At 50.2% G+C, this 15,661-nt stretch overlaps 1 protein-coding gene across 1 annotated transcript in view; it reads right to left on the bottom strand.

The window, feature by feature from the left end:
- Window positions 1-15,661, bottom strand: part of EFCAB6 (EF-hand calcium binding domain 6) — a 201,548-nt gene that overhangs the window by 164,471 nt on the left and 21,416 nt on the right. Inside the window, exon 4 of the mRNA XM_059404572.1 lies at window positions 13,226-13,292. Within this exon, the coding sequence (XP_059260555.1) occupies window positions 13,226-13,292 (67 nt within the window). The remainder of the gene's footprint in view (window positions 1-13,225; window positions 13,293-15,661) is intronic.

Below are 15,661 nucleotides of genomic sequence, written 5' to 3'. Positions count from 1 at the left end.
CCCTGTACCGCGCACACTCACCCTTCAAGACTTTTGCATCTCCGAACTCCTCCTCCCGACAGCTCCCGCCTGGCCTTCATTCAGGTCTGTCGCACTCCACCTGCTCCCCACCGAGGGAGGTGTGCACAAAAGCTCGCTCTCATCCCTTCCGGACCCCTCGCTTCCTCTTAGTGTTCGTCTATGCCTGGACCACTTCACGTTTCTTTATCTGTTGCCGGCCGGGTCTGCTGCCCCTGGGCCCTTCTCTGATCCCGCCACTGTTCCTTCGAGAGCCTGAGCCCTCCCTCTGGCTTTCCTAATTACACCTCCATCCCGGCGCTGAAGCCCAAACTTCAGTCTTGTCATCCGTGTGTGCTCCTGCCTGGACCAGGTCCCCAGCTCCTTATCCGGCCTCTGCTCTCCTGGGCTCCATCCCTCAATCCCCACTGCTTTGCGGGAAGGGACTCCAGAGGGCCAAGCCCAGGGAAAGAGGCCAAAACGGAGGCACAGTTAGCAAACAGAAAGGAGGCACTGCCTGTCGTTTCCTCCTTCCAAACCCAGCAGGTTGTCCTGCCCAGGACAGAAAATGAGTTCCTGCTTTGCCTCAGCCCAGACGTGGGCCTGAAGGGGGGCACTCCAAGTCTGACGGCCCGGCCTCTGGACACCGGACTCCCTTCGCGGTGCCCCACCGTCGGCGGACTGTTGCCTCCACCTCTTTTTGTACACCTGCAAGCTAGAAATGGTTTTTTACACTTTTTAATGGTTGAAAAAAGCCCAAAGAACTTTGACATGCGAAAGGCGAGTTTCAGATTGCAGTATCTGCAAGTCAATGTAATTGGTGCCCAGAAAGGCCCTTTCAGTTGCACAGTGGCTCTGGCCACGTCCCCTACAAACAGTGGCAGGGCGGAGTAACGTCTGGCCCATAAGGACAGCAAGACTTCCTCGCTTTACAGAGCAAGTTTGAGGCCCCTGTTCCACTCTCCCCGACACATTCCCACTTCTGTGGAGGTGGTGCTAAGTGTTGGGAGCTTTTTGTGCACCAGCACAGGGGAAGCCCTGAGGATTTAAAAGAAAACCAAAACAATAGCTACTTACACCTTTAAGTTAAAGACTCCGGAGCCAGGAAATGGGCCTGAGGCTATGAAGGAGCTGCTCTCCGTCTTCTCTTCCCAACCATCTTCCCCACCTCCTTCCCCACCTCCTGTGCCCTCGCTTCCTCTTAGTGTTCGTCTATGCCTGGACCACTTCACGTTTCTTTATCTGTTGCCGGCCGGGTCTGCTGCCCCTGGGCCCTTCTCTGATCCCACCCTCTCTCCCCGCCCCCCATCCCAGGCCCAGCCGTGAGCTGCTGCCCATGGCTCTCTGAGCCCCATGCCAGGCTGGTGCTGGCCACCACAGCCCCAGCTCTCCACGCCCCACCTCCCCCAGCTAATGCTAGCTGGCAGTCCCTCCCTCACCCTGGTCCCCGCTCCTCCTCCTCTTCCTTCTCCCTCCCTGGCCCCCGCTGCACGGAGCCCCCTGCTGGAGTACCACAGCAGGGCAGTAGGTGACCCTTTCCGTGTCCTTGGGGCCCCAGGCTGGGGAGATGCCCAAGGACAAGGGGGATGATGGGCTGGGCGGTGAACCAAGCATCTAGGGAAGGGAACCACAGTGAGGACAGACTAAAAAGCCTAGATTCTTCCATCTGGACAGCAGGCCTGGGGAATCGCGGGCTGGACAGCTTTAAGTTCTGCACTGTGCCTACACAAGCCAGGACCCATTCACCTAACGTTCCCAGAACAGAAACGAAGCCCTAGGGACGCCTGGGTGGCTCAGTTGGTTAAGCGACTGCCTTTGGTTCAGGTCATGATCCCAGAGTCCTGGGATCGAGTCCCACATTGGCTCCTTGCTCAGCAGGGAGCCTGCTTCTCCCTCTGCCTCTGCCTGCCATTCTGTCTGCCTGCGCTTGCTCTCTCTCCCTCTCTCTCTCTCTGACAAATAAATAAAATCTTTAAAAAAAAAAAAAAAGAAAAGAAAAGAAACGAAGCCCTATTTCTCATGGGAGTGAAGTGAAATGGGGGGGGGGGCAAGAGCAGCAAAATTAAAATATTCAAAAAAAGATTTAAATGAATTTATGGAAGGCAGACCCTTAAGTGCTATTACAAGAAGCAGAGAGCATCTGACCTTAAAGAGTGAGGCAGGGAAACGGGGGGCGGGGGTGGAAACCTCCCACAGGCATGACGGTGAGCCACACTGAGAACCACAGAAACTGCTCCTGGCGGCAGCGGCTCCCCACCCCCACCCCCACGCCAGCTCCGTGCCTCCCTCCCTCCTTCCCCACGAGGTCCTCCAGACAGTGCCGCCCTGACCAGACACTGTCTCTGAGCGGAGACTTCAAATCCCAGCTCTGCGCTATTTTTCAGGTAACCCTGCAGCAGTAGCCTGACCACTAAACCTCAGTATCTTCCTCTGTGAAATGGGAGTGAATAAGGGGACCCTGTCAGCTGTGGTTGGGAGGAAAGCTCAAGTGTGCAAGCACCTCAGGTGGCACTTCAGGTGGGGGGGGGGGGTGCGGCTGCAGACTGGGACCAAAGGCTGAAGACAGAGTTCCAAATGACCAAACATCTGCACACCTGTGTCAAGAAATACTGAGTACCGCTGCTCCTCCCGCCCCAGCCAACTCCTCCAAGCCCTTCACTGCCCCCCTGCCCAGCCCGTTAATAGGAGCCTTGAGAGGACATAAGGTCTTCGGTAGGCAGGAGTCCAGAACCAAGAATAGGGCCTGGATTAATGAATATTTGTTGAATAGATGAATGTATGTATATATGAATAAATGGATGGATGGACGGACCGATGGATGGATGGACAGATAGATGAGAGGGCGGATGGGTGGATGGATGATGCACGGACGATGGATGGATGACAGACGGACAGACGGACGGATGGATGGACGGATGGGTAGATAGGGTGACTGCAGTATTCATGGAGAAGCAGCTTCAGTAGGCCAAGGAAACCCTTGTACAGACAGGCCAGGAAGCTGCAAGAAGGGGCATGTGGGCATCTCGTCTCCTAATGGACTCAGTGATCTGCTGTACACCTTTCTGGGGAAAAGAACTGAGAACAGGTCAGAGACAGCAGAGCAGAGTGGGAGGGGCTAATGAGTGTCAAGTGCAGACCTACTGTTGTCATAGATGATGTGCAAATTTCCAATGGACTGACTGGAGACCAAGAAAGGCAGAAGGCCTGAATTGTCCCCCTCCCAGGGGCTGCTCCTCAAGTGAGGGGACCCATACAGCCTGAGGATATGCAGTGAACCACCCAGGGTAGAGTTGAGAAGGTTTAGAGGAGTTATGCCAGAGGTGACCCTCCTCATCAGGAAACCCTACAGTCCAAAGGCCGCCCCCCCCCCCAGTACAATCCTAATAACTCCCCATGTGCTGCCCACGGAGGACACCAGGACCCCAGGGAAGGAAGAGAAAGGCATACTCCCTTTCCTCAGCCCTCATCAAAGACCCCAACTACAGCCGGCGGGGAGAGGGAGAGAAGGACCAGCGAGTAAGCAGGGGACAGGCCCCTGGGTTAGGAGGAAGGGGACGAGATGGCCAGCGGGCCTGGAGCTGAGCTCAAGGTTGAAACTGGACTGGCCTGTGCTAGACTTTTATAACTAAATGTGACCAGGAGGCCATTAGATCTGCCTAAGATACCCTTAAGGAATGAAAAGGCAGATTTGCTAATGCCTGCTTGAGAACAGTGAGGAGAGAACAATCAAACTGCTTCATGTTTGTGTCCCACTGAGATCAGATGGTTCAGTAAACCGCTAACAGTGGCTGGTATTAGTACGCTATAGTTCTTTGTTTAAAATTCTTTTTATAGCACTTTGAGCTCCAGGAAAGAAAGCTGTGAACCCAAATAAATATGACCACCCAGACATTAAAAGAGGTGAGAAAAAGCCTCATGTTTCCTCCCAGAAGGCCAGAATTCTCAGGCTGCAAATAATGCTTCTTTAGGCCCAGCTCTGATGTGGCCCTCACCAGAGGAAGGCCACACTTCTTCACGCCAGAGCGCAGCCTGCCCAGTAAACTCACTTCGACTGTCCACAGTGGTTCCTTCCCTGGTAAGTTCTTTTCGGCTCTGTTCCTTCCCCGGAACCAGGCTTCCTTGCCCAGTGTCTAGCAGAAGGGGGTGAGAACGGCCTCCTACCCGCCTGCCTGGGGACTGAACCCCAAGGGGAGGGGGCTTCTAGCAGCTTCTATGTCTTGGCTCTGCAGCAAAATGGAAGGGTTCAGCATCCACGGCTGCCAGTCTGGCACCTTTCTGTCATCACGACTACATTCATTTTAAATTTAAGGAGTAAATTTTTTAAATGAAACCATGAAAAAGGATTTTTCTTACAATAAACACATCAATGCTCATTTTCCTTATTATTCTACTTTTGGCTATTTCGTATAAAATCTTTAATTAAAGTTTTTCTTTGAAATTGTCATTATCAACCCAGAAGAAAGAAAGAGGGGAAAAAAAGAACAACACAGCTGTGCAGATATGAAGAGCTATTCAGGACTAAATGAACTGGAACGAAGTAAGTAGCTTGACTGTTATGTTCTTACTTTTGGCTCTGTATTCTCCATAGCACAGTCGAGCTTGTCACTTTCTATCGATTCCATCTGTTTACATTCTGCAGAGTATTGGCTGCCTACCGTGAACATTTCCTATTTACCAGCTGGTAGAGATGAGCCAAACCAGATAGGAAAAAATTAGACTACATTCAGAACCCCATAAACACAAACTTTCAATTTGGGGACATGTGGGAGGAGCGGCGGCCGGGCCTGGCTCACCTTTAACAAAGCCTTCGCCTCCGCGCCCGGGGCTGACGCTCCCTCTGGTTGCTTTGGCGCCACGCCCGCACCCCCATGGGCCCAGGACGATGCATGTAGTTTTTGAACACATATAAATCCTGCCTTTCCCCAAAATTGAACAAGCTTACACAAAAAGACATCGAAATGAGATCCATGGGAACAGAGAGAACGGAGTTAAAGAAAGAGCTAAAGAAAGCATCCTGAAAGAGTTGCTCCAAGGGAGCAAAACTCCAAAAACTCTGGCTTTGGGTTTCCTTGTAGCCAAGGTAAAAAGGGAAACTTGCTGTCATATACGCCAGAGGCCATGTCAGCCTTTTCCCACATTTGATTTTCATTTTCAAAAGGCTTACCTGCAACATATAGACTTCTAATAAGAAGTTTTAGCTGCTCTTGAAAACTTCTGACCCAGCTACGAAAATAAGCTCTATGTCTAAACTCCAAAGGCTTTCAACATGTGCCAAATCTAGAAGCAGCATTTCCTGAACCTTCTTTCTTTCGAATCCAGCCCACACTCATAGGATGGGAGCTCCGTCCCAGGTATGCAGGAGGAACGCTGGGGCCCTTGTCACCCTAACCCCAGATCACTCACAGGACAGAGCTGCATGCCAGGAGGTGCAAGCCCACCCCCTCCCTGGAACTCCATGGTTTCCCCCAAACACCTGAGGTGCTCGGCAAAGGTAGGCTGTTCCTGTCGAGTGACCTGTAAGGCCCAGCCAGTCGTCCTCCAGCCACTGTGTCCGTGACACTGCTGACAGCCGTCTCCGAAAGAGCCACTTCCTCGTGGGAAATTGGCAATGAACCACCACCACCACCACCACCACCACCACCCCCTGCCAGCCCCATGCTTTAGGGCTCACACCTGACCTTCAAATAACTCCATCTTTTCCTCCATCCTACCTTCCAAAAGTGTTCTGTCCCGACCTGCCTTGAGAAACAGAACTCTCCACGGGAGGGTCACAGAGCTCATCTCCCCACCGCCCCGGCCACCTCTCCCCTTGTCTCTACCTCCATATCCTCTTGAGCCAGAGTGCGATCCTGACAGAGCCTCACATCTCACCCCTCCTCCGTCCTCATCACCCTGAAACCCTGTCCGTGGCACAACTGAAGCACCAGCTTCATCTGAAACCAGGCAGTGTTTTCTGGCTACTCCAGTGACTGTCCACTTTTCCTATAGAACCGTTTATCCTTTCAGTAAATGTTTCCTGATGGTCGCATCAAGAGCCAGGATCTGTTAACACCAGCGAGCAAGACAGAGAAGGCACCTACTCCCCAGGAACACACATCCTGGTGATAAACAAGTATACAAGCAAGTCTCAGAACACTCAAAGTCTCAGGGAAAATATGGAATTTTAGAGAGGTCAGTCAAACACGTCTCCACGCCGAGCGCCATCGGCCAGGATATGTGTGGGATGCTTCCTCCACGGGCCACAGCAGGCCACGGGGCATCCTATCCTGGGGAGTCTGATGAGATCTGACGTGTGTTTTGCACAGGTAAGTCAGGGTGTCTCGTGGGAGAGAGATTGTAGGGGGCATGAGCAGGAGCAGGAAAAGTGATCCAGGAGTTCCTGACAAAGCGCAGGGTGGGCACGACAGTGCTAGCAGCAGATGGATGGGCTCCGGGATGGCCCAGGGGATGCAGGAGGCGAGCTGGATGCCGGAGCAGGGCCAGTGCAGAAACCCGGCCTCCAGACGGACCCTAGGTTGCGACACGATCAACTCGGTGGACAGCAGCACCCTTCACTCCTGATGCCGGGGTGACCAAGGGAAGAAGGCTGCCTGGAGAGGCCCAGGACGACCAGCAGAAGGTCCGGTCTGCTCTGCGGACGGTGCTGAGTCTGGAGCCCAGACAGAGATGGAAGCGTGGAGTCCTCCAGAGCGTGGCCTGCTCTGTGGCCTAAAACCAGAGGCGACCACAAACTATCATTTCCCCTTCCCCGGGACAACTCCTACCTTACCTCCTCCAAATGCAAACTCCAACTCCTGTTTTTTTGAGCAACTTCTAGGCTCCAAGATCATTGTATATTGATGGTCACCGAGAGCCTCAAGAACAGAAAAACCCTGCACTATTCTTTCCCCACTTCACGGCCGAGGACACAGTCCCCAGAGGGACTGGCTTGCTCAGGGCCACACACATGGTGAAGGTCGGCGGTCCGTGCACACCCAGCTGGGGAAGCCCACGTGCTCCGGCCAGCCTCCCCTAACATATTGATCGAACTATTGAACATGCAAGAAGATTAAAAAAAAGAAGAAGAAGATTAAAAAAAGATTTAAAAAAAGAAGAAGAAGATAAACCGCCTAAAATGATGCAAATTCTGATATAACCAAATCTTTGCTTTAGCTTCCTGATAAGTCTTTAGTAAATTAATAATAGAACCACCAAAAATAGGTCCTGGGGTAGGAGCATTTTCGATATAATTTTTTTTTCTAGAATGGCAACTGATTATTTTGTTATGTGAAATTCTCTAGATCAAAATGTAAGCACTCGTCTTCATTTAGTTGCACACAGACACGCGAATAAAAGCTGTGACATTATTAATCACTATATTCAGTTATGATTGATAGGCTTTTCTGCAAGGAGGAAAAAGTGGCTCAGATACAATCTGTCCCAACAGCTCTACGATATGCTAATATTTTCTTCAGATGAGAGAGAAGATGTGTTCAAATACCTGTTATAATAGGCAATTAATACCCGTGCACCAAAGTGGGGCTGATAAAAGTGGGATTAGGAGAATATTATAAATTAACCAAAAGCTTGTATGTTTTAGTAAATGGCCTCATTTTGAGTTTGACACAGTCTTTTTATGAGGCAAACAGACTGCATTCTGGTACATTCGTTCATGCTAATGTGATGTTATAATGTTAAGGTACGTTTATGAAATGGTTGTGATTCTAATGACTGTTTCTTTATTTGTCGAGCAATAATTTTTTTAATTTCTTTTTGAGGAAAATCCACCTATTTAAGAAAATGAATCTAACCCATCACTTGTGTCTCTTCCGCGCGAGGATATTGCAGACCACGCGAGCAGCTTAGTACCTCTCATTATTTACTAATTGCTTCTCAAATGACTAAGGCTGCTCTATACAACTCCAAGGCACCAGGGTAAGCCCATAAAAACTCGTGTCAGATCGCTTGGTGTCCAACAGACACACTAGTCACGGCTGACTGGGTAGACCAGATGTTCTGACATCATGGCGCCCAGGCTTCAAAAAGCAGCCCTGGTTTGTGTGGTGACGTGGTACGAGAGCAAACAGCCTGGGGCTCTGGTCGGGCCCATTTATTTGCCTTTTTTATGTCTTTAACTGAATTATACATTCTTGAATTCTACTCTTCAGTTAAGAACAGTTCTTTCGTACGTAGGGGCGGCAGGGAAGGGTCATGACTGTTCTGCACGTCCCCGGTGCTCTTCGTCGGTCAGCACGGCTTCCTGCCTCTCAGGAATTCCCTGAACGTGGCTCACGATGAGCACTGACCCCCACTTCGAGGAGCAAGCTGAGATCTTCTGGCACTTCCGCTTACCCTGCCAGGCAGGGGGAAGAAGTTGGGGACCTGCAGGACAGCTGGGGAGCATAAAAGCCCAAGGACGGTGGAAGGAGCATGAGAGGGAAGGAGGCCAGAATGAGGAAGACGGGGAAACTCCCAAGTGCCCCCGGAAGTACATGCTACATAGATGCAGGGACGAGTCTGCGATCTGAACAAGAGAGGCCACTGGTGTGTGCAGTGAAGGTGTGACTTCTCCATGACGGACTGGGTCCACCTCTGTTCTAGTTTCCTCCATACCAGTGGGGAATAAGGATGGCACCTGCCTTGAGGGGTTCTCCCAGAAATTAGTCCTTTAACACAATAAAACACTTAGAGCAGCTCCTAGTAAGGGCACAGTGCTATTACTTATAGAGCTGGCAAAATCCAAAAAATTACAGTGTCCACAGGATTAAGGTGAGGGGGATCCTTTCAGTGGGAGGCTGAAGCAGATGCTGCTGGTTGCCTTCTGCAAATCCACTCACCCCTACTCTCTTCTAACAAAACCCTCCATTTTCCGTTTTGTTTCGATATCTACCCTCTGGTGGCCCTGGAGGGAGCCAAGGAAGTAATTACACCGGGAAGTAATCAGGGTTGGTTCAGGCTGCTCACAGAGACCAATGTCATTGCCAATGACTGGTTTGGGTGTGGGACATTTTTCTTGGTTGTGAGTCAGAAGAAAAGTCTCCCCACGTTTATAGAGTCATATTGGAAGAAACAGCATCTGGAAAAAAAAAAAAACTTGACATCACAGTACCTGCATGTCAAGCCCGAATGGTAACAACATCCTGGTGGCCAGCAGGGACATGAGTTAGCCCATCCCCGCATCTGTGCTCCCTCCTGCTTCTCAGGTGAGATGAGCAGGGCCATCTTGATTCAGCGAGCCGGGTAGGGGGTTTTCTACTTCTCTCAGGGCAGAGCAACCCAATGCCTGCATGGCGGAGGTCGGGCTGCCTGGTGGCAAGTAAAGCCAACCACCGGCGGGGTTTCAGGACTGCCTGACAACTGGCCTCACTCACTCACAGATGGAGGAAGGGACTAACATCTACTGAGCATCTCCTGGACGCCAACAGGCTCTGGTCTCTTACTCTCATTCATTCTTTTAACTACCCTGAGTGGTTGCTGTCTCCACTTTGGAGATGAGGACAGTCAGAATAGTGAGACAACTGTCCAAAGTCCCCTGGAGGGGCTGCAGAGCCTGGGTTCCAGCCAGCTGGGCCTGATTCCCACTAAATGTCTCTGCTTCCCTAGGAGACCGTGAGAGCAGAGAATCGGAAGCGCAGAGAACTCAAGGACCCGTCCAGCAGATGCCGAGTCATGGCGCAGAGGGGGAGCCAAGGGCCAAGTGATTGAGCGTAAGTAAGGCAAGCACGGGACTTCAAGGAACTCCTGACCGGGACCCGGTGCAGCACTAGCTGAAGACCAGGACCAGCCAGAGCCAGAAGATGATGTCCTCAGGACTCCCTGGGCTCACAGAGCCCCACGGGATCAGACAGCGACCTCTTCACGTGAAGCCGTGGATCGCAGTCACCACAGGTTGGGAGAGCCGGGACCTGGAGACCATCCAGGCTGGTCCCCAGCCCATGACAGACAGAGAGAACGAGGCTTCAGAGAGCCCAAGGATGTGACTGGGTAATGAGGGGGGATGTGAACCTACACAGGAGGGTCTAAGTGTGTGAGAGGAAGGGAAAGACCAAGGAACCAGCCATCGGACCGAGCTCTCTGCAGTGGAGAACGATCAGGAAGCACGAGCACTGGGGTTTGGTAGGTCTGGGGTGCCAACTGCTCATTATTTGTTGGTTTAGGAAGGCTAGACGACACATACATTTAGCAAAGTCTGGCTCCCAAAATTCAGAGACATTTGCATGCATTCTTGGCTCTAGCAAGCCATGTGGACTTATATTTAAAATGAAATAATGAGCGTTCTTCCATTCCCAGACCGTATAGATCAGCCGGCAATGACAACATATGTCTAAAGAGAGCCTTCCTTTAACAGCTCCCAGGTATGCGTTCCCTGTCTCCAATGCTCGTGTGGGCAGTGTTTGCAGGACGAGCGTCTCAGCTGGAAATATGCTCCTATACTCAGCAAACAAGTGAGGGTATCTGGTTTGTTCTGCTTGTTTTGGGAGTAGGTGGGAAGGAATGATTCACTGGTGTCCCTACCTGTCATTCGAAGGGAGCTGCAGTAATAATCGTTCTAGTGAGAGCTGGCACTTCCCAGCTGTTCCAGGTGTTTTATACTGACTGCGTAGTGTTAAGCCACACAACAGCACTTCTGTTAACCAGGATGCAACAGGAAGTTACTAAGAGGGCTAAAAGCTATCAACATCAGGGAGGAAGGGAAGGGACAGAAGCAGGGAAGGGATGGGCTTTGTTTACAGAACCAACAGTTCCATCAAGGAGATGCTCAACTAGGTGTCTCACCCAAGAGCCCCTTGCCAGATGTGTCTTGCCTGACACCCCCTTATGTGAGCCTCCTTGAGCTGGACTGGGAGCTGAGTACCTACGCAGATGCCCCCAAGTGGTCCTGGTCACCTTTAGTTCATTATTAATACTAGGAGCCCCTCCCATGGGCAGAGTTTTCCGCCATTTTGTGGGGGGGGACCATCCGATGTAAAGGCACTAGCATGTTGAAACACTAGGCATGCGCAATTGAGCCAGAAGTGCCTAGTGTGCTCCCTGCCCTTGCCCTCAATACATGGACTAAAAGCTTCCTGTTGGAACCCCTCAGGGAGACTGTGTATAGCGTGCACACACGGTCTCCTTACTTGGAACAGGTTAATACCAAGTTCTTTGCTTTCAACAAAGGTTGTGTTCAGTTTGATGGACTACAAGCAGCGAAACCCTTGAGTTCGGTTATACTTCCAGGTGGGTGTTATTATTCCCACTAATGGATGAAGAAACCCAGTGACAAGGACTTGTCAAGTCTGCCAGGCTGGTAAAGGGCAGAGCTCCAAGATGGCAACCCAGATCTGACCCCATCCTATTGAAAAGAAAAGCTACAGACTCTCTGTAGAGTCACTTGCCTGCAGCATGGCAAACCAAGACTTAAGTCTCGGCTTCTCCAGGACTGGAACTTGAAGCCAATCAATCTGGAATTAGCTGGTCAGCTCCGATGAGGTAATCTCGTCACGTGCGCCCTCTCTACTCCCCCTCCCCCCACACCACTCCCAAAGGAAGATGAGGTAATCTACCTAATGAGACCCCTTGTCCGCCCCTGCTCCCCCCACCAAGGGAAGGTGACCTGGCCTGAAACAATCCTTTCTTTCCTTTTGCTAACCCTTCTGGCCTGGCCCCCCTCCTTGTAAAATCCCGTCCCTTTGTACATCTCCTCGCACTGCCCCCCCGACTTTGCTTCGTGGGGCACTGCTCAATTCACGAATCGCTTAATAAAGCCAATTAGATCTTCAGATTTACTCAGCTGAGTTTTGTTTTTTTAACAGTCCCAAGGTCAGTCTTGTCCTACACCACCTGCCCGGCCAGAGGCGGGGTCCCGGGTAGAACTGGGGTTGCAGTTGACGCTGGCTAGAAAGCCTGGCACAGAACATGCCCCCGCGCCCCCCACCCCAGCCGCCCTGGGGTCTAGCACTTCCTCAATCACCCCTCTTCAGCTATTTCCCTAGAAGCTGCTTGAAAGCTGTACTGTGTAAGCCCGCTGACAACTCAACTTTAAACCGGTTTGAGGGCTACCCCCACGGAGAAGAGGGGGCTTCTGGAATAAAAGAGGAGTCAGAAGAAGGGATGACTGACTAGTAGTGGAGTTCCCTTGTAGATTTCCTCATGGAAGCCTTCTTGTCGGTCATTTACCATCCCGGCCGAGGTCCGTACACACCACACTCACTGAAACGATCCATTATTGACCCATGAGGGTGTTTATGTTGATACGATGATTGTCATAAATGGCTGAATTTCCCAGGAGTATTTCATGATTAACACAGTTTAGGGAGAGACATATTAAAGATGAGCCATAAATAATATCAATCCCATTACATATTTCCTACAGCTTTACCCATGAACCACAATAGAAGCAGCAAATAATTACATCAGGGTCCTTACTAACATATAGTGAAACCAGATTTTTAGGAATATATAATGCTTAAAAAAGTATCACATGAAGATGAATTTTCTGGTGTTAATGGCATCAGCCAGGGAAATTCAGACAAACATTTTGTGGATTCCTGGCTATTTTTTATTTTGAAATGTATGAAAATCTCGGAGGAGTTCAAAAAGGAAAGAAAATTTGTCACATTTCAAACCAACATATTGAATCGAGTAAATTGAATCATGATTCTCAGGCTGCCTGTGTAACTGACAGGCTCAAATGCATTTTTAAAAGGGGTCTGATTCCAACCCCCCGAAAGCCGCAGCATCTCCCCGCTCCCTGGCTGTGGGCGATGATGTCTAACCATAACCAGCAAAGAGGGACAAGACTATGGGCTCTTCTTCCAAACACATGTAGTAGCTTCTGTGGCTAAATTACTCACTACTTAAATATACATCGCTCTGAGTTTTCCCGGTTATTTTTTAGCATGCTGCTCTCGACTGGCACTTACTGCTAAAATGCAGAAGTTTTCTCCTTCTAAAGAGAGCCTTTGCTTTAGTCTTAGACAAAAGCAGAAAGGGCAGGCCTACCACTAGGGATCTAAAGTTAATACAAAAGCGATTAATATTCCAGGACTTCTGTTGGTGTCATTCACCCAAAGAGACGCCAGGCGAGGCAGTGCAAGTTGTCTGCATACAAGCTTTCACACGGGCTTGTTACAGGATCTACTCGTCAGCCAGCTTTGACGCGAGAGCACAGACGACAAGATGTGGCTCATTCTGCTTCATCTACCTCTGCTAACAATGACTCTGGACGCGGGGGTGGGGGTGCGGAATTTGAAAAGATCTCCATTACCTTTTCTCCTATTTGGGTCTCAAGTTCTTTTACTGTCCGACTGCGACTCACTTCATTCTCACCTCCTCTTAAAAAGAAAGAGAGAAACTTTGCATTATTATGTTTTAACTAAATAAATGCTTACATAGGACATGCAGAGATCAAAATGATAAGGCTTTCTAAATTATGTATTTTCTAATGCAAGGTATTTCTTAGGCACCGCTGTTCGCTGGCAGAGGGGGCTTGGGCCAAGCCCTTAGCTTCTCCATGCCTCCGTTTCCACATCCATAAAATAAAACACAACGACATTTATTCCTTCTCCCAGGGTACCGTGGGAACGGAGTAATTACAGCTGACACTTGATGAGCATTTCCTATGGTGAGCCCCGGCGAGCCCCGTCTGGGTTCATCCTCATAACAACTGTGTGGGTCAAGGGCCATCATTGCAGACAAGGAGACAGGGAGACAAAGGTCACGGGTGGCGAACTGGAGGTGCGGGTCATGGCCCCACCTTCAGCCCCCCTGCTGCTGCACTTTGCTCTGACCTCTGAGGGGTTCCCAGTCCACTGGGGAGGAAGCAAGCTAAGCCACTCCATAAAGGACTTGATGGTGGAGGCACGCACCATCCCCTCGGCTCTGCCTACGTTTTTTTAGATTTTATTTATTTATGAGAAAGAGAGAGAGAGAGAACACGAGCAGGGGGAGGGGCAGAGGGAGAGAAGATCTCTCAAGCTGACTCTGCACTGAGCACGGTGCCCTACATGGGGCTCGATCTCACGACCAAGAGATCATGACCCGAGCCAAAATCAAGAGTCCGATGTTCAACCAACAGGGCCACTCAGGTGCCCCTGGGGCCATCTGCTTTAATTAACTATTTTTTATTTGGGGTTATCCATACATCTGTAAACTGCTTCCGAGACCCTCTTTGGAAAGAGCCAGGAAAGACCCACCAGGTGAGGAGCCAGGAGCGACCCAATGGAAGGAAAAGCTCTCTGGACAAAGCAAAGGGAGCACACAGGGGCCAGAGCTCAGCACATGCCAGCCTTGCTGCTGTCAATCGGCCGGGGAGACCAGAGCCCGCCCAGCAGGGCAAGGGTGGGGGAGAGTTCAGAGATGGAGTGGACACCATTCCTTGGTGCTGTGACCATGATAAGGAATCTTTCTACAGGGGCAACGGGAAGCCATCGGGGCATTTTAAGCAGAAATGAACTACGTTTTACATAGGAGGAAACTGAGGCTCAGAGGGTTAAAGTGTCCAAGTCCAAGGTGGAAACTCACCAGGAATCCAGCCTTATGACGCGGTTTTAAATGCAGTAATTTTTGTTTTAATTATGTATTGACTAGACGCATGACACTTTTTAGCAACAAAATTTAAAGAACAGAAATCGGAAAAGGCCTGTGTAGCTGCCATCAGTTGAAGAGACAGCAGCTTGGGTCCAGAGCCTGGTGGCCTCGCTCCCCATCTCACCCTCCCGTCCCCCAGGAAAACGCTCTGCCCAAGCGCGCGCGGGGCCCCTTCCCTTCACCACGGTCTCCCCTGACTCCATCTCAGCGCGTCCTTCAGGAGACACAGCCCATCATCGGGTAGTAACTCAGCCACAACAGCTTCTTGAGATGAGTATTCTTTGGAATGGTATGTCTTTGAGCCCTTCCACTTCAACCTGTCTATAAACTCGTAGATTCTATAAACTTATGTGTAGTTTCTTCTCTTCGTGGATTTTACTCTCTCTTATCGAATCACGCAGTCTGTGCCTTTTAAGTGGAACCTTTATTACAATTACCGATATACTTGGGATTTTTATTTATTCTGCCTATTCTGCGGCTTCTTGCCTTCCTTTCCGTCAGTCCCGTTTTTACGACTCCTTTTGTCTGCCTCTGTAAGTTGGGAATCAGTCATTCCATTTTTAATCTTATGACAGCTGCTCTAGAAATGATAACCTGTGTATTTTTCTTTTTTTTAGGGTTTTATTTATTTGATAGAGAGAAATAGCAAGAGAGGGAACACAAGCACAGGGAGCAGGAGAGGGAGAAGCAGGCTCCCCACTGAGCAGGGAGCCCGATGTGGGGCTTGATCCCAGGACCCCAGGATCATGACTTGAGCGAAAGGCAGCCACTTAACGACTGAGCCACCCAGATGCCCCTAACTTGCATATTTTTCAAAGTCTAAAGTTAATCAAAAATTTCAATCTTCCTTCTGGTCAAAGTGACGACTCTAGACCATTCTATTCTGGTCCCTCCTCTCAGCATATATATTGCTACTATCATGTATTTTAAATTCTATCCTATCTTTAAATTCCCAAAGTCGTCATTATTCCTAGTCCTTCATGCTTCCCGAGGTCAGTGGGCGTGTTAGGATCTAACCCCACATCTCTGCCCTCTTGTTGCCCGCATCGCGTCTTACTGTCCATCCCAAAGCGTTTTCCTTCCACCGAAAGTATCACACGCACAGACACAAGTA

The sequence above is a fragment of the Mustela nigripes genome, chromosome 6 (genome assembly GCF_022355385.1).
Source record: "Mustela nigripes isolate SB6536 chromosome 6, MUSNIG.SB6536, whole genome shotgun sequence".
Lineage (NCBI taxonomy): Eukaryota > Metazoa > Chordata > Mammalia > Carnivora > Mustelidae > Mustela > Mustela nigripes.
The sequence above is the reverse complement of the archived record's forward strand: the minus strand, read 5'-3'. Positions and strand labels throughout refer to the sequence as shown.